This window comes from Phyllostomus hastatus, unplaced genomic scaffold (genome assembly GCF_019186645.2).
Source record: "Phyllostomus hastatus isolate PE091 unplaced genomic scaffold, TTU_PhHast_1.1 phas_contig_1162, whole genome shotgun sequence".
NCBI lineage: Eukaryota > Metazoa > Chordata > Mammalia > Chiroptera > Phyllostomidae > Phyllostomus > Phyllostomus hastatus.
In genome coordinates this window covers 2,099,416-2,121,593 of record NW_025333537.1, presented here as the reverse complement: position 1 = coordinate 2,121,593, position 22,178 = coordinate 2,099,416, and the positions used below count along the sequence as shown (strand labels likewise).

General features: G+C 42.8%; 1 protein-coding gene across 4 annotated transcripts in view; it reads left to right on the top strand.

The window, feature by feature from the left end:
- The window catches only part of CORO1C (coronin 1C), a 72,828-nt gene that overhangs the window by 25,493 nt on the left and 25,157 nt on the right, over positions 1-22,178 (top strand). For all 4 annotated transcript variants that reach the window (XM_045844101.1, XM_045844107.1, XM_045844127.1 and 1 more), the window contains exon 2: positions 1,549-1,748. In XM_045844101.1, coding sequence (XP_045700057.1) covers positions 1,554-1,748 — 195 coding nt within the window. In that variant the 5' untranslated portion in view covers positions 1,549-1,553. The remainder of the gene's footprint in view (positions 1-1,548; positions 1,749-22,178) is intronic.

Below are 22,178 nucleotides of genomic sequence, written 5' to 3'. Positions count from 1 at the left end.
GCCATGAGAAAGGGAACTGGAGGGAAGGGGTCAGCAGCATCCTGCCCGGTGCCCCATTTGGCATGAGTGGACAGGTGCCAGCCCTCCTCTGTGCGTGGGGGTCAGGGCGACTGGTTTTCAGTGGAGTTGTCAAGGTTCGAACATGCTCCGTTTCCACTTAAGTTTTTTCCCGGCCCCTTCTATCCTGGCCAGTATGAACAGAATGTCCCACATTAGCAGGTAGGAAAATGACGTTGGATGCAGGCTAGGAAACCTCACCAGCTGAGGCCTGTTAATCCTAAAGCAGGAGCTTTCAGTGCACACTCTGTCCCACACCCTAGTGGAATTTGGAGTCTGAAAGGACCAGTGAGGAAAACCAGGAATACCACCCCACCCCCAGGCGAATGAATGATCAGTTCCAATGGGAAAACCCATCCTGGTTTCATTTCCCCTCCCTGAGGGGCATCCTCTGCCAACTGCTACTGCCACAGTCGTTCCAGGCCTCTCGGGGCCAGGTTTATTGTCACAGCACTTACTTAGCCCTGCACCTTGCTTTTAGCCTCCTCTTGTCTAATATGTCTAGTGTGCCACTGTTTGACCTCTTGTCGTCCTACACGTCATGTTTATCACCTTACTCTCCACTTAAACCCTTGCTACTCTTTCCCGACGAGACCTGCCTTTTGACCAGTCAGCTGCCTTAGTCAGACTACTGGTCACATTCAGCACCAGGAGTTTGGTTCTGAGTTCCTCTGATTGTTAAGCCTGTGTTGGAAGCTCTGGAAGACAAGGGTGGTTGCCTAGTGTTTCTTGAATTCTCCACTACACGTAGTTGGTCTTGCGGAAACACTTGTGAGTGGGCGCAGTTCTCAGACGGCAGAGTGCTGATGTCTGGGGAAAATGCTGAGAGCTGAAAAGTTATACCAGGAAACCTCAGTCTCTGGAATCCAGCACGGACTGGCCGAGTGACCTTGGGCAGGTTCCTTTTCTTCTACAGACCTCAGTCTAGCATCTGCCGTATGCCAGGGTGCCGAACTGATCCGCTTCCAATAAAGCCAGCTTCTCAGTGGCCTACCAAAAAAACAAAACAAAACAAACAAAAACAACCCTGAAAAATTACCTTGGCAGATGGAGGGAAAAGTCACAATATTATAACTTTTTTGAGGGGGTTTCTTGAGCTTCATATCTACCGTATAACTTAACTTTGGAGTTTTCTTATTTATAAAAGGGGAGGGCTGGAGTTAATTATCTTTTAGTTCCCACCCAGTTGTGAAAGGCTAATTTTTCTTCATTCTTTGCTTTGATCTTTTTCCTGAAATTAAAACTGGTGAGCAGTTTCTGGACCTGGAATTAGGAAATTTTCATTTCTTTGTAATTCTTTCCCTGACGTATTTTTCAGTTTTCTCCGGGCATGTGCTGCTAAAGGAATTTTGGATTTGCCATTTGGCTACTTTTTAGGAGAGCAGACAAAAATGCCATACCATTCTGGTTTTTTCTACTTGAGCTTTTCATTTATAAAAGTAAAACTTTCAGTTAGGTGCATGGTTTTAACATAATTTTGTTCTTCTACAGACACAATGAGGCGAGTGGTACGACAGAGCAAGTTTCGGCATGTATTTGGACAAGCGGTGAAAAATGACCAGTGTTACGATGACATCCGGGTTTCTCGAGTGACCTGGGATAGTTCCTTTTGCGCTGTCAATCCCAGATTTGTTGCCATAATCATAGAAGCAAGTGGGGGAGGCGCGTTCCTTGTGCTCCCTTTGCACAAGGTAAGTAACCCGACTTTCCATTCTGTTAAACACCAGAAGAGATTGACAGTTCCCAAGAATCATGCGATTGCCCAGACCATTAGACTCTGATGTAACTGAGATTTCATTCCAGACGGTTTACAACCACATCAGTTTTTCTCTAATGGAGAATCATTAAACAGAATGGTGAACTATGTTCTGGGCGTGCCCTCTGTGGATGAAAAAGAGTATTATAATGATGCCGTGAGCAGGAGCAGGCAAGGAATTTTATGATTTGGTTTGCAGGCATCCACTTCTCACAAACACGTTTTTCCAAAAAGTGCAGTTTAAAAACACTTGCTTTTACATGCACAGAAACTTCTAAAGTCATCTTTTTCTGTGTGAAGTCATGAGGACTAAGACTTTTTGGGGTTTTGAATGGTAAGTGGATGAGAGCACAAGGAAATGTCCTCAGTAGTGCCAATTTCAAGTCTGGAAAACAGGAAGTTTCAGCGTGGGACCTAAACAGCGTTAATAAGTGGTAGAAATAAGTGATCATCACTGAAAGTGTTTCATGAGACCTACCTCAGTGGGCTTCCCAATCCTCCCTTTGCCATCCAGAGAGCCGTCACTAATAGGATAGGAGAGGGAGAAGATAGGAGGTACGTGACTTTCTGACTGTTCTTTGAATATTGTAGATAAAAATCTGTACTTTTAGCAGGAAATCCCAAAGTTACAAATAATTGGGGGGCGGGGTGGGGGAATGGGGATTCCTGTGATGAGAAAGAACCTGGAAAGAGTAATTTTCTCGTTAGCTTTTGGGAGGAAAAAGTTTGGTGAGTCCTGAGCCGTATGATAAGGGCCAGTGCTGGTGAGGATGCAGGTGTTGGGTCACATTCCAGCTGTTTCCACTCGGCTGGAGTGGTGGGTCTTCCTGAGTCGGAGCCATGCGCATTAGGGGTGCTTCTCGTCATCACGGACTGGACCGTGTGATTCTGAGAGCGGTTACAATAAAGCAGTTTTCTGTTGAAGTATTGTTTCCCATTTTGTTGTTTTTTCCTTAGGAAAAACTCTCACTGGGAAAAGTTCCAATTTTCTTGTACTTTTCTTTCTCTCAGATGCTCATGACTAACTTGTTTTAACATCTGATTTTTACTTTAGTGACTGGATTGACGTGATATTTCACAGTAGGGCCATTCCACTACAGAAAGAGGGGATGGCTGACTTTGGGGAACACATTTGATATGTGTTTTCAAATGTATCTCCTATGGCAGAGTCATTGATAATATTTTAAAGGATAATGTTTGCATTAAATTGAAATTTAATTTTCTACTTGGATACATTGATTTCTGTGGAGAACATGGTTGTTTAGTGGCAACTAATACATGACATTATTATCAGTAGACTTAAACCTGATCTTGGAGTGGGAGTTTGAATTTAATGCCAGTTACATTTGGTCTTCACAGCTTTTCAGTTTATTTGTTCACGAAGAGCGAGGAGCATTTGGAAACCCGACTTTTTAGTGGTGGGTTTGGTGGCCAGCCGAGCAGGCGTTTCAGCCTTGTTGGCCAAGATAAGGCCCTGGAGTGCCACAATCTGTTTTGCAGTTAAGAGGTATTTTTTTTCTTGTCTTTTTGTGTGTTTTTTTTTTTTTATCCTCACCTGAGGATATGTTTATTGATTTTAAGAGACTGAGGAAAAAAGAGAGAGACAGAGAAAGAAACATCAATATGAGGCAGAAACATTGATTGGTCGCCTCCCATACATTCCTCAACCAGGGATTGAAGCACAACCTAAGTATGCACCCTGACCAGGGATGGAACCTACAACCTTTTGGTGTACAGGATGATGCTCGAATTAGCTGAGCCACCTGGCCAGGGAGGAGTTAAGAGTTTTTATTTCATCTTTTATAGACTGAGAGATAGGTTTAAGAGTGGGGCGGGGCGGGGGGAGGGGTGCTTCAAAGAAATTAAGCCATTAAGAAGCCCAAGATAAACTTCTTTTAAAAAGATTTTACTTATTTTTAGAGAGGGGAAAGGAGGGAGAAAGAGAGGGAGAGAAACATCAAAATGTGGCTGCCTCTCACACGCCCCCTGCTGGGGACCTAGCCTGCAACCCAGGCATGTGCCCTGACTGGGAATTGAACTGGTGATCCTCTGATTCACAGGCCAGCACTCAATCCACTGAGCCGCACCAGCCAGGGCCCAAAATAAACTTTTAAATCTTCCTCTGAGTTTAGATAGTAGTTCTTTTTCAAGCTCCACATCCCTAAAAGGCTCCATGAGTCCATCTTGGCTTTTACAAACCATGGGAAACTGATTTTCATTTATGCCATTTAAGAGAGGTCTGTATGTAGTTCCTAAGCTAACTGGGTCTTACAGTTTGGTTTTCACTTACATTAAGTGGACTACACTTAATAAATAGAATTTAGTATTTTGTTCTTTAACCAGCTGTATAGGGGTTAGGTAGGGTAGGATAAGTTGTTTTAAAAATAGTCATGTTTGGATGAAGTGTTGATTTTTGGAGGAGCCTCAAAGGTCTTTCTTTCCCAGATTGTAATGCTGTCTGTGTGGCTTTGCTCCTTAAATATTAGTTTATTTTGAAGGAGGTAACATTGGTATAAACTAAGCCCAGTGACAGCTGTTGGAAATAAGGTCAGTACTTGGGATTATTGACTTTTACAGTCAATGGATTTACATGTACTGTGTGGGGTTTTTGTGAATTAGTGTCTTTAGCCCTTAGGGTCAGTGTGGTACAGAGGAAAGATCAAAGGTCTAGGAATTGGGGAGCCAGGGCCCAGGGTTCAGTCCTGGTTCAGTTACTGACTTACAGTGGGACCTGGATATGTCAGTCTGTCCTCCTGTTTTTCCATTTTTCTGTCTGTGGCCTGAGGGGTTGTATGTAAAAGTGATTTTCTGCCTTGGAAATTCTAGATAATCTCAGCAGTGACTCTCCTGTGGTTCTCAGTTATAAATTGATTTCTAATATAGCTGCTCTGGTACCCAAAATTAACAAAGGCCACACTGTCGTTTGATTTCTTCCCCCTCCTTAGTGCCAACACATAACTTTGGAATGTAGATACCTTTTTATTTGTGGCTGCTTTTCCACCAAAGCCAATGCTGAGCCCAACAAAGAAGAGTGGTCTCATGGCCCTGTCGACAGTTCTGTGCCCAGTGCTCTTGGAAGGATCTGCTGAGATGGCAGGGCCCGGCCCAGCAGCCCGAGGTGTCAGTGATGCTCCCCTTCCTTTCCTTCCTGAGAACCGTCTCTGGACTAGTTATTATCTAAACTGGGCATCAGCTGCTGCTAGAAAGTAGAACTATGTTCCACACTGTCAGGAAACCTACTGCATTTCTGTCTGCAGACTGCCGTCTTGATACCTATCTCCCTCTGAATAAGTGCCATAAGTTTTTCATTTTTACAGATGTTCGTACAATACAGAGTCTTTCATTGTCTTTGACTGTTCACACGTGTCAGTCGGTTGGATCATCTATAAACTGAGTGTGTCCTGGTTGCCAGCATCTCTGCCTTCCAGGAGTGCTTGCATCTGGTTTCTCTGTGGTCAGAAGATTGTCGGTACTGAGGTGTTCGTCTTCTCTTAGCAGCCTTGAAGGGTGACTCCAGTGGGGACCCCAAGAACATGGGGGACCCATTAATCCTAATGTAGGGCTTGGCCCTGGAAAAGAGATCCTACAACTTCAGTATTTTAGCAACTTTGAAATAGTTTTATAATGGCTGCTTTTGATTAATAAAAGTGAAGAAAAACCAAATTCCCACATATAATATGAAGTGACGCTTGAAATCAGACCGCAAGAAATGGTGCCCTAGGCTGTGTATTGGGCTCCAGTATCTGTTGGTAGCGTCTGGGGTTACTCGAAACATGAACTTTCGGAAATGGGAATTTTTTTAAATTTTATTTTTCAATTAGGGGTATGGTTTTTAATAACTATCTCAGGGACTTCTGGTAAGTTTCCCCCTACTTTTTTTTTTTTTATAGACAGGCGGGTTGGGCTTGCTGATGCTGTGGCTCTCTGTACATATTAATATTGAATATACATTATTGATCTGAAGATGTATTGTGCCATTTTCAGAAAGGCTCCCATTTAAAACCATGGTCTTCCACAAATTTCTCTTCAAAACTAGGCAGTGTTAGCAGTCAGTAGGGTTCATCATCACAACCTCGTGAGGGTTGTGGTGAGATTCTGGGAGAATCATGGTCCAGGTCTCTCAGGACTTAAACAATGGAGAGAGAGGTAGGGACACATACATTCAAACACATGCATAGCGAGAGTAAGCTTAGGAACGAACGTATGCTTATTTCAACCGTATGGTTTATGAGGTTTTTGTTAGGGAGGTTCTGTTAGAGAGAACGGGGTTTAGGGAAAGCACTGAGCCCGGAGGTGGGGCGGTTTAGGCTGGCACACGTGACTCGGGATCTCTTTTGTAATGCTCCCTTCAAGCTATGGCATGCCACTGTGTCCTGACTTTTCAAGGTGTGGCTTAGTACATTTTCTTATTCTTTGTTCTTTCAGAGGCTGAATAATGGCAGTCTTGCTGAACAGAAGTTGGCTTGTGGTTTTGGCTCTAGGGATTTTTTCCCTACAACTGCATAAACTGCCTTGTCCCAGCCCCCTGTGCACCCGACCACGTGGGCATGAACAAACCTCTCCTGTGTTGAGTAGCCACACTCGTGATGTGGGACTGAGGCATTCCCATCCCTGTTGTGAATGAATCATGTGGGACATTCAGACACACCAGTGTTTGTGGTTAGGTGCACGTGCACACAGGCGCCAAAACTTCAGATCACAGTAAAGCTGCACATCCTAAACTTCAGCAAACAAGGGTGAGAGGAGCTGGTTAGAATTATATGCCTTTGATCTCTTAACAGTCACTTGGATGGAGAATGCAAATTGGAGGACTCCTACCTCCCCTAATTCCTTTCTCCCTTCCTCACTTGACTGTTCTTACCTGGGAGTATTGGAGTGATGGCTGATTTCATCCTCCCTCTAATTGCCTTGGAGAGCAGCTCTGCTCTAGGCCCTAATGGGATGGGTGTGGCCAGGGCTCTGTTGACCTTTTGGGTCACTATCTCTTTCTCCTTCTAGCTCCTCAGGTGTAGCTGTGTAAGCATTACACCTTATATACAGTTATGATTCTGCCATTTATTTTAGGAACCCTGTGTGGGAATATTGAGATCTTGCTGTATTTATGTCTGTGAACCATCTTTTTAGTTCATTTTGCAGTTTTAACTAGGGTTTTGTGAAAAATTTTAGCCCTAAAGAAATCACTTCAGTGAATATTTTCTTAGTTCTCTCAAGGATGGGATATAGCTGTGCCTTCTAGATGCATAGGAAAGAAATTAATTAATTACTTATAGCACCTCCCTTAGGGCATTAGGACTTAATTCTCTCACAAAGTTTAGGTTGGCGGGGCTGCTTTAGAGCACTTTGCTGCCATAATTATTGAGGAAGAAATACTGATTCATTGCAGTCAGTATTCTGAGTGTCTCCTCTAACTGTTCTGTGTCTAACTCACGTACTACCTCTAATTCACTGAGGCAGTGGAAACCATTCTTGGGGTTCTCTTAGCTGCTTGTCCATGCTGCTAGTACCACAGGCTGCATTATGATAATGTATTGTCATTATTTTCCTCGTTACTTAACAGATAAGGGGAAGGCAGTTAGAATGACATGCTCTTGATCTCCTGACATTCACTTGCATGGAGGATACAAACCAGATGGCTGTTTGGTAGCTCTTGATATACCAGGTTCTCCAAAATATAGCCTTACTCCACTCTGTTGTGGTAGCAGCCTCCAAGGTAGCCCCCAGTGATCCTTACCTCCCTGTGTTCATGCCCATGTTGTGCGGCCCCTCCCGCATTAAATAGGGCTGACTGCATAACTGTTAGGATATGCTGCAGTTGGTGGAGTTTGACTCTGAAGCGAGGTCATAAAAGCATATTGTCTTCCACTTGGTCCCTTTCGGATCCTCCATGTTCCAGGCAGCTCTATGGAGAGGTCCATGGCACTGATCACCAGGTGCCAACACCGACTTAGCAAACGCGAGGGAGACGTCTTGCAAGTGGGTCCTGTAGCACTGGCCGACACTGGCTCAGGAGAGCCCAGGGCCAGAACCCCCCGCTAACTGCTGCTTTTATACTCCTGGGCCTCAGAAACCATGTGGGATAGTAAGTGCTTGTTGTTTCAGGTAGGTAAGTTTCAGAGTTAAGCAGCAGTTGATAACTTATCCTTGTAATCTCAGAATATGGTGCTTGCTTCATAATGTTAGGTCACATAATGGATAAATCAATGAGTACTTCACAATGACCGAAAAGCCCATCTGTAGGTTTAAGCACTCTTTCCACTTCTTAAAAAAATTATGTAAATATATCAGTACATATAGATACACAACATTCTTAAAATCTTAAATGACTAGTTGGTGGATTCTATACAGTAGCAAGAAAAATTTGTTATATGGCAATATCCTTATGTTTCATGATACTGTCACGTAACCTGAAAAATGTGTTACGAGGTTGTGGTCACTATCTCATATATAACTTCAAATTATGTTACTGGTTTGGGAGAAAGTCTGCGATGTTAAGATTGGTAGTGGGTCTAAAGGGGATTTCTGTTTTCTTCTTTATAATACCTGTACTTTTTTCAGAATGCTTTACAATGAACTTACTACATTATTTTAATACAAAGATTATTTTAAAAAGTATTGTCAGTAATGTCACCAGAGCATGTATAAAGAGCTAATTGTTGTTTAAGCTTCAGTGAAATCTAAAACAATGAAGGTGATTTAAAAAATCACCTTCATTCATCCAGTCATGTACTCATTCCTTAGACATTTGAGCATCTGCTCTGTGCCATGCCCTGTGCAGGGTTCTTGTTCTTAACAAGCTTTGAGAACAGTTGACCTTGATCTGTCCAGTGGGGAGCTTTGTGTGTGCAGAAAGCGTTCTGACACAGTGATGAGAGGTGAGTTCCACCTGAGGCTCGGACGTCAAGGAAGACATCACAGAGAGATTCTGTTGGAACTCAGGTTTTTCCTGTGTGTGGGAGCAGGAGATGAGACAGGAGAGGACCCCGGCCAACCCTCTACACCGAGGAGTTAGAGGAGTCGCTCTGTTCTGGGAGAGCAAAGAATGAGGTGGGAGCCGCATTCCGCCTTCGCATGCCTGGGTCTCTGGGTGTTTAAATGGACTTTTCCAGTATTGGAAAAATGGGATGTCTGATTGGAGGGTGATTAAGAGGAGCTGAAGGGTAGCTTTTTGATAGAAAATCATATTTCTTGGCTCTTTTACCCCCTTCTCGTCCATTGTAAATAGTGCAAAATTGGTGTTTTCCATGATCGTTTTATGGAGGAGAACCAGAATAAGCACTGTTCTTCATTTCTTGGATTATTGTTATAACTGGAACAACATTGCATGTTTCCTCTGTACGAGCTTCAGGAAAAGAGAGTGACTTAATGTCAGTCTAAAGAACGAGACCCCAAGTGGCATCAGAATGTGCTTGGAGGGCCCTCCCCAGACAGTGTCAGTTTTGCCTGTGGTAGGACTGCTCTGCTGCCTCCCTTCTTCAGCTGCAGAAATTGAAACGCAAATGGAGTGATTGCCCAGGGCTGTGGGTCTTTCAGGGACTAGAATTTAGGTCTCCGAGTCTTTGTTTGACTTGTACATGTATATTTTTCATTAACATTTTTTCCCACTGAGTGTGAAAGATTTTTTTGTATAAAAACTGCAGTATAATTGACACTTAATCCTTTGCATCTTTCTCTGGGATTAGAAGACTTAATAACAAAAACACTAGCTAGTCAGGGCTTTGATTCTGTCAGCTCGGAAAACTGTCTTAAGGTTTGGAAAGCACTTTGTCTATACTGTGCCTTGTGCGGAAATGGCAACAACGATGATGAAATCGCAGCGGTTCACGTTCTCGAGGGCTTCTTTAAGTGCCAGGCGCCGTGGTGATAGTGGCCTTCTTTCATGGACTGGTTCAAAAGGAGTGGCGGTCTCCCAATGGTGCTTTTAACCAGCACCTGCTGGATTTGTACTGGCCGCACCCCTTTACTGTACACTGCTAACAGGCCCTTTCCATTCCCACAAGTAGTGGTGCTCCATTGGGGCAAGGGTAGCAATGCCAGTAGCCCTTTGTATAGATGTGGGCTTTGGGCCCCTGGTGGCTTTGGTGTTATGGGCAGGGGATTTTATTCTTGTCGGTGTCCTGATGTGTCCGGAGTGCCCGTTCACTGCCTCCTGAAATAGAAGCTGTCTGATGCCCCTAACACCTTAAACTGTCAATAGTATGGGCTGTGAAAGGCTGGGAGGCAGAGGGTGTGTGTTGGGGGGGGGTGGATGCAGGGGGAGGGCACCAGGTGCAGAACAATGACTTCCAAATAATGTCACGAGCTGCCAGCCACACGAGTGAGCCCTGCATGGCCTCATTACCACATGAAGTGCCACAGAAGGGCCTTTTCATTTTCTCCCAGTGACTCTGTTTTCCAGTCTTGCTGTGGAGGGGGGAGGGGGGAACTCTACTCTACCTCAGTTAACAATGGAGCACAAAGTCCTGGCAGAAGGAACCACACAATGTACCCTGGGGCTATTTTTGATTACAGTGAGTGACAGTGACTCAGAGTGTGCCCTGGCAGATGACAGCTTCCACCCTCCTCCCCCCGCCCCCCGGAGATGAGCAGGCAGCCTGTCCTTTGTGCGTTTCCTTGGCCGGCTCCTCACGCTGCTGCAGTTCACTGATATGTCCACAGCAGCGGCCCGCAGGCTTGACAGGGCTCTGACAGTGGTTTTTACCATATATGGCCATAGAGCTCTGGGGCTGTCAGCTGGCCAGGATAATTTCCTTCCTTTGCTTTGATTGGCTGCACAGCGGCTCAGAGAATGGTGGGATCTGGGAGTGTGTGGTGAAGGGAAGCCACTGAGTCAAGTGCAAAGACCATTTAACTCTTTCCTGGTTTTCTGGAGTCCTAGTCCGTACACACAGGCGAGTGCTGCTGGCAGGAGCCCTCAGCGTGTAAATATGAGCCCCAAGTCTGGGGAAGCAGCAGAGAAAAGGTTCCTGTGTGCAGATTACTCTGAAATAGCCTCGAGGTTTAATGAACAAATTTCTGCAGTCCCGATTTGTCCAGAAGCCACCTTGTAACCACAGGGAGCAAGTTTTCTGTTCCTAACGAGTTGAGTATCGGTGTTAGTCAGGGGTGGGACCTGAGTTGAGTGCAGGGAAGGCTGAGCTAGGAGCACGTGTTGGCGCTCGCAGAGGGGCTGGGACTTGGGTTTCTTTCTGGCTGAGCTTTAAGTCGACAGTAAACGATACTGGCTACTGAATTGGGTCTCTACTCCCGGCCTCCTGCTTGTTTACAACCGCTGCCTTGTGTTACAACCGCCGCTGCACCATGTGAACTGCCTCAGCCACGGGGCCCAAGGCATTTACCTAAGATAGCTGTAATTTTTTCTGTGTTTCATCCCCACTTCAAGGAGGAGGATTTTTATTCTGAGGCTGTGGGCACGCCAGTGCAGAGCTGGGATTGGAGGGGGGGAGCCCTGGAGCCCTTCGTCCTTCTCTGAGTGTCCCCGGAGAGATGATCTCCAGTGTCGTTTGCTTGGCGCAAGGGGCTGGGCAGCGGTCACTCTCCTTTCTAATGTGATGCCGAACGCTTTGTTTTAATTTCCTGTGTTTATACTTAACATCGACAGTTTTTATTTTTCAGCTTTTGCTTTGAAGCTGAATTTTATTTTGACTTGATTCTACCTCATCTTGGGTTCCTAGTTTTTTGTTCTCAGACTGGAAGTCTCATATGAAATTACTTGTCTGCAATGATGAAGTTTTTTTCTTCGTAAATTTTTTGTTAAGTCAGGAAGTTAGGAAACAGCTTCTCTGGTCGCTATTGCGAATTTAGGCGTGGCTAAGGAGGAGTTAACTCTTCTACTCTTGGGCTTTCTGATAATAAAATATCCATCATTTTAGAGTAACTTCCCTCGGATTCTTGAAAATGGTCTATTCGATACTGAAGCCAGTTGTAAAGAGAACCCGTGATGGCAAAATGATTTGCTTGGCATTTTCACTGTGCCTGTAGACTCCTCGTTTTACTCCCAGGCAGGTGAGGTCTCTGCAGAACCACACTGCCCCTCCCTGGCAGCTTTTGTGCTTAGTTTATCTTACAGGACTGGGTAACCCAATCTATGTTTTAATTGGGAGCACCTTCTCTAGGGTGGTGTTTCTGGTTCATTTAAAGTAAAACCTCAGAGTATTTTATTCCTGGGCCATGAGCTGTCACTTTCGGTGACCAGCTTGTCAGAAGTCATGTATCGCTTGCATCAGTCTTTATGGTCTGCTGCATAAGTTCCTGTCTCCTTGTCTGGGACCCTTCTCCCCTGTCGCTGGACCACACTCACTAGAGCTCCTCCCTGTGGGGCAACAGGGCCTTAAGAGATTTCAACAGAACATGCATCCACATAAATAGTACTGTTACAAGAAAAAGGAAGTTGAGTAAAAAGGAAAACCTACTTCAATAGACATCCTTTTCTGACTCCTTTGAACTCTGCACAGTGTGAATGGAGCCCTTAGGCCTGGGCTGAGAACTTTTCCTTTGCTTCCGAGCACATGTTTGACTTCAACCATTATCCTTGCCGCGAGTTCAGAAATCCTCATTGTGTTCCCCCAAGGCCAATGAGGAGTTATTCCATTGCCTTTGAAAAGATCTCCTAATTTAGGAACAGTATGGTAGAGTTTTTGAAATGTGGGCACATAAAGTGATTTTGATTAGCATTTTTTCCTAAAATGAAAACTTCGATGAAATTAAGGTGGGGAGGGACAGTTTGGAAAGTCTTTATACCTTGTTCCTTGAGTGAGGGTGGGGTAGGGCTGTTCAGGCCCTTACAGCAGAGGGTGGTGTAATTAGTCTAGATAATGAACACCGTATAATAATGGACTATAAAACGGCTAGATAACAGGATGACTGTAGATTAGAAGTTGGAGAAGGACTGGTAGGCTGCCTGTGCCGGGCTAGATGAGGGAGACCGTATAGAAAGCAGTCAGGGTCTAGCACCCTAGAAGGTCTCTGGCTTCTGTGCTTGAACTCCAGCTTGTCAGCTAGAGACACAGTACGTGGGGTCCCTCGAGCATCTGATAGGGTCATGTTTGATCTGACCGATAACATTAGTGTGGGTCTAGCACCCTGGGAGTTTACTAGCTGTGAAAACATGCTAGTTACGAGGACGAGTGAGGCTGCCGGGTAGCGGGTAGCATTGAGTGGCTTTAACAATGTGTGACATTTGGAAGGAACTGGTGATTGTGAGATTGATCTCCTTAGCACCAGTTTAGTAATGTCTTCAGCCTAAACAAACCAAAGTGTGGATCAAAAATTATCACGTGAGGGGCCCCCTTATATTAAGAAATAATCATTCTGAATGATCTTTAATGTAATATAATGCATAGGTCATTTTGGAAGCATCCCAATGTTGAGTTTTGAGAGTCTGGATACGTTACCATGTCTGCGGGTACATCTGTAATACACCATTAGTTCCGTTCAAACCGCATCCCAGAGTGGAACTCCTCTGTAGAAGCATATCTGTGAGAAGATTTCTGTATATGTTTGTTAGTATGTATTTAGAATGTGTTGATTGCATGTACTGGCCTAGGCATGTAGCGTGAGTGCATTTCTGAAGTGTGGGTTCTTTTTTGAAATGAGGTGTGACAAGTTAGACACAGTTATATGAAGTGGAAACCATGGTGCTTTTCCGTTGAAATTGGTGGCAAATATCCTTGCAACTGGAACTATTTCGTGAGAGTTACACTGAGTTTTGTATGCCTAAGGAGCAATGTTTTTGTAAAGTTATTGAAAATTATGAACATTCTTTCTTAGAGCAGTTAGATGAAGTTATATATGGACCAATGCTTAAATTCTTATTTCATGCACCTTTCCCCCCATTTAAAAAAGTGTCTATTGGGGGAAAGTGTCACCTAACCCCGTGGGTTTAGCTGAAGCATCAGTCTCCAGGAGCTCTGCCAAGGTCTTTTTTTTGTTTGTTTTTTGTCTTTTGTTTTCCTGCTTTGAAATGTTTGAGGACATTCCCCAAAGCTAAAACAAATGATAGTGCTGGTGTCTAGGAGGTTTTCTGCCACGGTGAGGGTTGCTGGAACACGTCAAAGCCGCCAGTCTCCCCTCGGCCCGCCACACGGAAATTGTGCCCTCACACCTCTCTCTTGTGCCAGCTGTACGCACACTTGGGAGGCGGAATTTTCCCTGGGGCTCATGTTGCTTGGCCCCTGGCGGGCCATTGCATCTTTTAGATAGTGTCTGTAAGCTGGTGCCCTGACCTATTTCACTGATGTCCCACAAGTTTTGAATTGGACTCTGGGCCAGAGCATTTGGGGACCTCGATGTTGGTCATTGTTACCACTTGAGTTGACTTGCTGGTAATGCCCACCGTTTGCAGTTGTAGCTAAAGTGGAACAATAAAAGGTCTCCCTATGGCTTGTGATTGGGACTAGTAAGAATCAGTAAATAAAAAACTGTGTTTAAAGGGGGAATTCTAAACGGCTATTTATTCTCTGCTAAATGTTCATTTCCATGCTAGAAAAGTAAGTACTACCCTAGATGATGCAACTGAGGTGACACATCCCTAATGAAACAGTGGACTGGTTTGTTAGTAAGTGAAATTATGCTCTATATAAGTCTTGGAAAATTGATGGATAGTTCTTAAAATATCACCAGTTAGTCAAAAACGTTTAAAAGTAGGCATTAAATTCTTGTAAACCTTCCTTCCAGCCTCAGCGTTCATTTAAATTTGCTGCTGAGAGGTACCGGTAAGCTGTGTTGTCTGCGACTTCAGCAGATGACTTTCTGGACAGTCCTTCACAGTCCAGCGAATTCGACATGGATTCCTTGGTTTATTAACTGGATGACAGATGAGGCTGTGTCATGGGTCTGGATGAGAAATGCATTCTCATTTAGATCCTAGTGCAAAATGTCTCTCCGAAACGATGTGTCCTCCTCTTCACCATATAAGGCCATATTGTATGGTTGCCTTCAGTTTCCGTGTGCTCGAGCTCTCAGCAGCGTCCAGCTGCCCATCTCCGCCCTTTTAATAATGTATACTCATTGGGTGAGCTGTGCTGTGCTTTTTTAAAAATTTGATTTTGTTATTGGCAGGAAAAGATGAAGAGATACTAGCCCTTGAAAGCAAGATAGCAGATACTTGACTGTGTTGTGAACATCCTGTGTGTAGAGCTATCAGTGTGTTGGACGTTAAAAATGCCAGTTTTCTCACACTTTTATCTCCTTTTTGTTCCTTTATCACTGTGAGACATTTAGTCAATCCCCTTTCTGTTGTGCTGCAGTATGATTCTACTTTCCCCATTTTATTTGTCGTAAGGCTTTATGATGATGTCACAACCAGAGGAAGCAGCTGTTTGCAGGATTTACTTTTTTATTAACTCCTTGTTTCTGATGACCAGCTGCCAATAATTTCAGCATTGCTTTTGTGCCCTTTTCACATCCCCCTGGCTTAGTGGAAATTTCTTTCCCTATAGAAATCTAGTGATGTTTTGGAGCTCTGCTTCTTGACTTTCTCTGTACTTCAGTTTCCTTATTTAGAAAATGGGGATAATAGCCCTGGCTGGCATAGCTCAGTGGATTGAGCGCGGGCTGGGAACCAAAGTGTCCCAGGTTCGATTCCCAGCCAGGGCACATTCCTGGGTTGCAGGCCATAACCCCCAGCAACCGTACATTGATGCCTCTCTCTGTCTCTCTGTCTCTCTGTCTCTCTGTCTCTCTCTCTCTCTCTGTCTCTCTCTGTCTCTCTCTGTCTCTCTCTGTCTCTCTCTCTCTCTCTCTGTCTCTCTCTCTCTCCCCCCACCTCCCTTCCCTCTCTAAAAATAAATAAATAAAATCTTAAAAAAAAAAAAAGAAACTGGAACTCTTTAAAAAAAAAAAGAAAAAAAGAAAATGGGGATAATGAAGTCCCCATATCATAAAGGTGCTTGTGAGAAAGGAAGGTGGAAGGGCTTTCAAAGAACTTCTAACATGTAATGTAAGCACTCTAAAAGTGTTCGTTGTTGGTGTTATTATTTGTTTTTGATAGAAAGGAAGGAAATACATGGCAGTTACCCTTTAAATGACACTCAAATTCCTGTGAAAATATTGGACTCATGCTTTTATGCTAGAGACTTGTCAGGGTTGAGTTAAGAAAGGCAGAAGTTCTTAAATATCTTACTTGACTGACAAATACTAGTTAACAGCTATTAACTTTTAGCCAGGGTTGCTTAATTTTAACCCGAAAAAGTCATTTAGTAAGCTTCTCAGTTTGTAATTAAGAACAACCAGTATTAGCACGTCCAGATTTTCCCCCCAAATTGTTTTATGTCTGAGTAAAAGCTCTTAGCCTGGATTGAAAAAAAATTATTTGGTGTCCTTGGAAGTTCAGAATTCAGAACTTTGCCATCAAGATACCAGGTGTGGGTTGCTGGGGAGAGCCTAAGAATGCAAGGTTCCTGGGATAAAATAAAACAATTCAGCTAGAAAACCTTTTTTCCTTGAGAGTAAAGATTATTTAAATATGTAAAGTTAGTAACAAGACATTGGTGTTTCTCAAGTTTATTATTTTATTAATTTGTTTTAAAATATAGGAACAGCCCTGGCTGGTATGGGTCAGTGGGTTAAGCACCAGACTGCAGATCAGAAGGTCACTGGTTCGATTCCTGTTCCTGACACATGCCTGGGCTGTGGCCAGGTCCCCAGCTGGAGTATGTGGGGGGCAATCGATCGATGTTTCTCTCTCTTTTTCCCTCCCTTCCCACCTCTCTAAAAATAAATAAATAAAATCTTTTAAAAAAGGAAACAAATCAAACAGACAAAAAATAATGTAGTCACCCACGAAATTAAACAGATGTTAATATTTTGCCATGTTTGTTTCATATCTCTTTTGAAAAACAATAAAGTATAACAGACGTAGCTAAAATACCATTCCCCGTACTCGTTGTTCCTTCCCCAGAGGTACTTGTTTCCTCAAAGTTGGTATGTATCATATTTTTATACTTTTGTTACATGTGTATGTATCTAAACAGACTCTTATTTTGTATGTGTTGAACTTTTATATGATATTTATTCCCAAACCAAAGGACAGTTAAATTGCTTCTGGTTGTTTTGTTTTGCTTTTCCCACTATTCTCAACAGTTCTGCAGTTAAAATCTTTGTGCAAAATATGAGGCTTTTCTCTTGCAGACCAGCTAGAGGTGGGACTTTTGAGGGGTGGTGATCTTTACATCTACCTCTGTCCAGATTGCCCTCAAAGGGGCGGGGGTAGGGTAGTCTCTGCTGTGATCAGTTCCAAGTTCCTCTCTCACAGCATACTTGTCAGCACTGGTATTTAGACTTCTAAATTGTCACCAGTTTCAGTAGGTATAAAATGTTACCTCATTGTTTTACTTTGCAGTTCCTGATTCCAGTGAGATTATCTTTTCATATATCTGTTGGCTTTTCAGGTTTCCTGCCCTGGGATGTCTCTGCCCGTATCACTTGCCCTTCATTCTGTGAGGTTGCCGTTGACTTTGTCAGGTCTATGTATTGCATATACATCTTCTCCCAGTCTGCAACTTGTCTTTTCACTTATGTTTTTTTGAGACCAATCCACATGCCTGAATTTGGTTACTTTTTTTTTAAAGGGGAGTTTGCATAGACTTCAGTTTCTCCTCTTTATATTGTCTTTTGGTGTGAAGGTGTACATTCCTGATGTGATGAGTTCAGTGGTGCTCCTCTCCTTTCTCTTTTCTGGGAACATTTGTTTGAATGTTTGGTCAAGTTCACCTGTAAAAGCATCTGGTCCTAGTGATTTTTGGTTTTTAGTGACTGCTTGATTTATGGGAGTGTGTGCAATGTACTTAACTGGTTCTTTTGGTTATAGTTCTATTCAGGTTTTCTTTTTATTGAGCAAGGTTTGGTAAGTTAGATTTTTATCCAGGAAATTGCCTATTTCATCTGAAGTTTTCAAATTTATTATCAAATATTATTCCTAGTATATTTATTCATACCATGTAAATTTCTACCATATTTGTATTATATCCCTTTTTTTATTCCTGGTGTTTGTGCCTTCTTTCTTCCATATCTAATTGTATTGATTCAGTTTATTGCTTTTGTTCTTGTTTCTTCTCATAATTTTATGTTCTTTGAGTTTACTCCGTTTATTTTCTAACTTCTTGGGTTAGATGCTTAACTCATTAATTTTCAGTCTTCTCTCATATATGCATTTAAGGCTATAAAATTTCCCCGAAGATCTGTTGTAGCTATATCCTACAAGTTTTGATGGGTCACCGAAAAGGGTTCTCAGATCCGATTTCTGTGCGTGCGTGTAGGCTTCTCCACACCAGCAGGATGTTTCAGAATTCAACTCGGTTCTGATACGATCTTCCCAGAGATAGCATCACATTCCACAGGTTAAAGGTTCAGTCTTACGAGAGTGCCTTCCTCCCCCAACACATACTCCGGGTGCTAGTCACCAGCCTAGGTTGTTACCTGGGCTTCTGACTCACAGGTTAGATTCTTCAGAGACCCCCTCCTTGGGTTTGGTTAATTTACTAGAATCGTTCACAGAACTCAGGAAAACTTCTTTACTCACTAGATTACACATTTGTTACAAAGGACAGTAAAAGATACGCGTTAATAGCCAGATACATTGGGTGAGGTCCCCAACAAAGGAGTGTCTATCCTTTGGAGCTTGGGGCCTGGCGTGATGGCATTGGAAGTGTTCCTCAAGAGACCAGCCTGCTGTCTTGCTGGGTTTCATGGAGGCTCCATTACGTAGTCGTGATGGACTGAATCATTGGCCATTAGCAGCTGAGCTCAATGCACTCTCTCCCCTTCCCAGAGGTCAGGGGGTGGGACTGAACAGTCTAGACCTTTAATCACCTGGTTGGTTTTCCTGAGGACTAGTCCCAATCCTTGGTTGGGATCCCAAAGTCACCTCATTGGCATAACAAAAGACATCTTGATCACTCTCAACACTTAGGAAATTTTAAGGGTTTTGGGAGCTGTGAACCAGAAACTGTGGATGGAGACCAAATATCTTATAAACCACAATATCTCAGTCTTATATTTATTATCAGTTTCAGTGTCTGTTGGCCTTTATAATTTTCTGTGTGAATTATTTAGTATATTTAAAACGGCTTAGATGCATCAGAGATTTTTGGTTTCTATTTTTCAGTTTTTAATTGTATCGCATTAGACTCAGAACATGCTCAATAGGGGTATTGATTCCTTGGTATTTTTTTTAGATTTGTTTTGTGGTGTCGTAATCATTAAAAAAATGTTTAATGTTTGCTTGAAACAAATATGTATTTTAAATGTTGGCTACAAGGTTGTGCATATTCATTAGATCAAGTGACTTTTGTTTGTCTTCTATATTTACATTAATTTTGTCTGCTTGATCTCTTACATATTTATTAAAATATCTTAAGTTCTTTAAATTCTCCTTATAGCTCTTGTGGAGAAAAAAGGGGCTAATGAATCTAATCAAAGGTAATCTCACAGGGCAATCTGATCATAATTGCTAACTGACCATCATGATGGGTAGTCCTGCCCCAGGTCTGTAACTTCCCTAGGAAAAGGGTATATTTTCCGCATGTGATTTTTTCCTTATGTGGTTCCCTGTCCATTGTTTCTGTGCATCTGTGTTAACACATTTCAAATGCCTCTTTTTCAGACCCTTCAGAAGCATAAAGCATATGATTAACATGACCTTGTTAACTACCCTGTAATCCAGTCATAGAGATTTCCCTACCTGGCTTTCTCCCACATTCAAGTAATGTTCCTTATGTTCCTTCCTTAATTCCAAATGTATAAAAACTGCAAAACTGGTGTTCTCTGGAGCATTTGTGCTCTTGCTTCCTGACATGTCGTCAATTTGGCTAAAATAAACTCATAAAAATTCTCTATGGGTTTGGACATTTCTTAGTCCACATTTTGTCTGTTTTTGCTTTAATAACTTTGAAGCTATGTAGTCAGATGAGTTTAAAGTTCAGAGTGACTGTAGCTTCCTCATGAATTGTTTCTTTGGATGTTAAAATGTAACAATCTTTAATATTGCGTTTTATTTTAAAGTCTGTTCTAGTATAACTACCCAGTGTATATTTTTATGTCCCCTCCGGGTCTTTGTTTCTGTAATTGCTTTTGAGAAATCTGCCCACAGATAGTCAAATGACTTTCCCTGTAGGTAATCTGTCTTTCCTCGGTGGCTACTCTTGAGACTTTATCTCTGTTTTCGGTGTTCTAAATTGCATTAGGATGCCAATAAATGTGGATTTATTTTTACTTACTCTGCCTGGGACTTGTGCCTCTTGAATCTGAAGACTTATGCCTTTAATTGACCCTGGAAAATTCTCAGCCGTTATCTCTTCAGTTTCCATTCTCCGCGTTGTCTCTCTCCGGGATGCCCGTTTCAGTGTGCGTCAGAGCTCATCCTGGCCTTCCTGTCTCGGAATGTTTAAAATTATGAAATGCCACACATTCAAAAGAGTAATTATCTATGGTTTAAATAACAATAATAATATCATACACAGATATATTAATAATGTCATCGTAAAATGACGCCTGTGAGTCCACCAGCGGCAGCAGCTCGAGCAGCAGGACACGCGCTTGGGGCCGTAGCTCCAGGGGTGAAGCACTCACGCGGTGTTGGTGAGGATGTTACAAGGGGACTGGGTAAAGCCACCCGGCTAAGGTGCTTAGTAGCCGTTTCTTTGTTAAAGAAAGAGACCATCAGGGTTATGGTAGGGTAGGTTCTGGCAGTTGTTAAATTTGGGGTAACATTTATTGAGCACTTCAAGTACTGGGACAGTACCAAATAAATACTTGACCTTGATTGTCTCGGGTAATTATCACATCAGCTCTTAAAGAATGAACTATGTTCTCATTTTACAAGTGAAGAACCGAGGTTGAGAGATGAAATAATTTGGCCAGGACCTCAGAGCTGAGCTAAAAAATGCCAGGGCCACAGCTCCAGCCCAGACAGTCTGGTTCCCCACCATTGGTGCTCTGCTGTATACGAGCCGTGTGGCTTTTCTTGTAACAGCCAGCCTCCGTGTAATATTGTGCTTGTTCATTGACATTTTCTTTTCTGAGTTCCTTCTGGGGGGATGTAATTCAGGAGATTCAAAGTGGATTTAATTAGTTTTGCAAGAGAAAGAGGGGGGGAAGCATGTGAAAAAACTCAGGCCATAGGTCTGTAGACAGGTCCATCCATCTTCACGCCTAAACTTAAAACTAAACCTTTCTCTGTAGGAAACCTCCCCAAAGACTGTGACACCCTGTTTGAATGCCCTTCTGTGTGTGTTCCTGCCACCCTGGTGCCTGTCCCCGTGGAGCGCATCTCAGGCTGCACTGTAATTAGTGGTTTAAATGCCCTCTCTCCTCTTCCCTGGACTCCATGCTCAGCCAGGATAGGCTGTCCTGCTCACTTCTGTATCTCCAACACTCAGCACCCTGGCTGGTCCCTGGAAGCACACAAATAACATGTTTATTCTTCCTAAGGATGGAGTAAATCCATATACTCTGTGTAAATAACTAATAATAAGTAGTTTTTTATTGAGTATTTACTATATTTTAGGTACTAGAATTAGATTTTTTATATCCTGTGTACAGGTAATTATAATACTCAGATAAGATTTACCTTAAAACATTATCTCATTTAATCCTCACAGTAATCCACAGTAACAAAATGTTACTCATTTTACAAATGATGATCTGAAGCTTAGAGAGATTATCTGACTTGCCCAAGGTCACTCACAGTTTAATTAGGAGAGCCTGCCTTAGAAACATATCTCTTTGAGTCTGGAGCCGATGATGGCCTTTGCACTTTAGCGTACTGGCTCTCCGGAGATTTCCACAGCCAGGTTAAAGTGGCAGAATCATAGAATTCACTGATCTTGAAATGCTGCCAAGGGCCTGCCCCAGTGCTGTGCTGTCTTGCCATCACAGGAGAGCAACAGCAACACCGAATGGGTTCAGGTCTGTGTTGCAGGAGTTCCTTTTTGTTCCCCTGCTGTTAGAGCGTGTGAAACCTCAGCATGGGCTGACATCAGCCCGTTTGGAAAAGGGGGTAGCTTTTGTACACCTGTTGTTATAACAGCATTTGCCCCGGTTAACACAAAATTGGTCTGAGCCAGATCACCTTGTCTGATTCAAATGTGTATCGTGAGCAAATTGTAATAAACAAATAAACAAATCTGAAATGTTTTAAAAAAAATGAGCAAATTGTGATGGCAACTTATGACCAACATTAACAATTGTATTCTTAGTGAGATGTGGAACTGTGTAATGGACGAGGTCTAGGTTGTGTTAATTTAATTACACTGTCCAGTTGGCATTTCTGTTGATTTAAGAGGAGAGATTGAGACATTAAAATGTAGTATGTCCTTTATCCCTGAAGCAATAACTAAATATTTTTAATTTTTTTTATTGATTTTAGGGA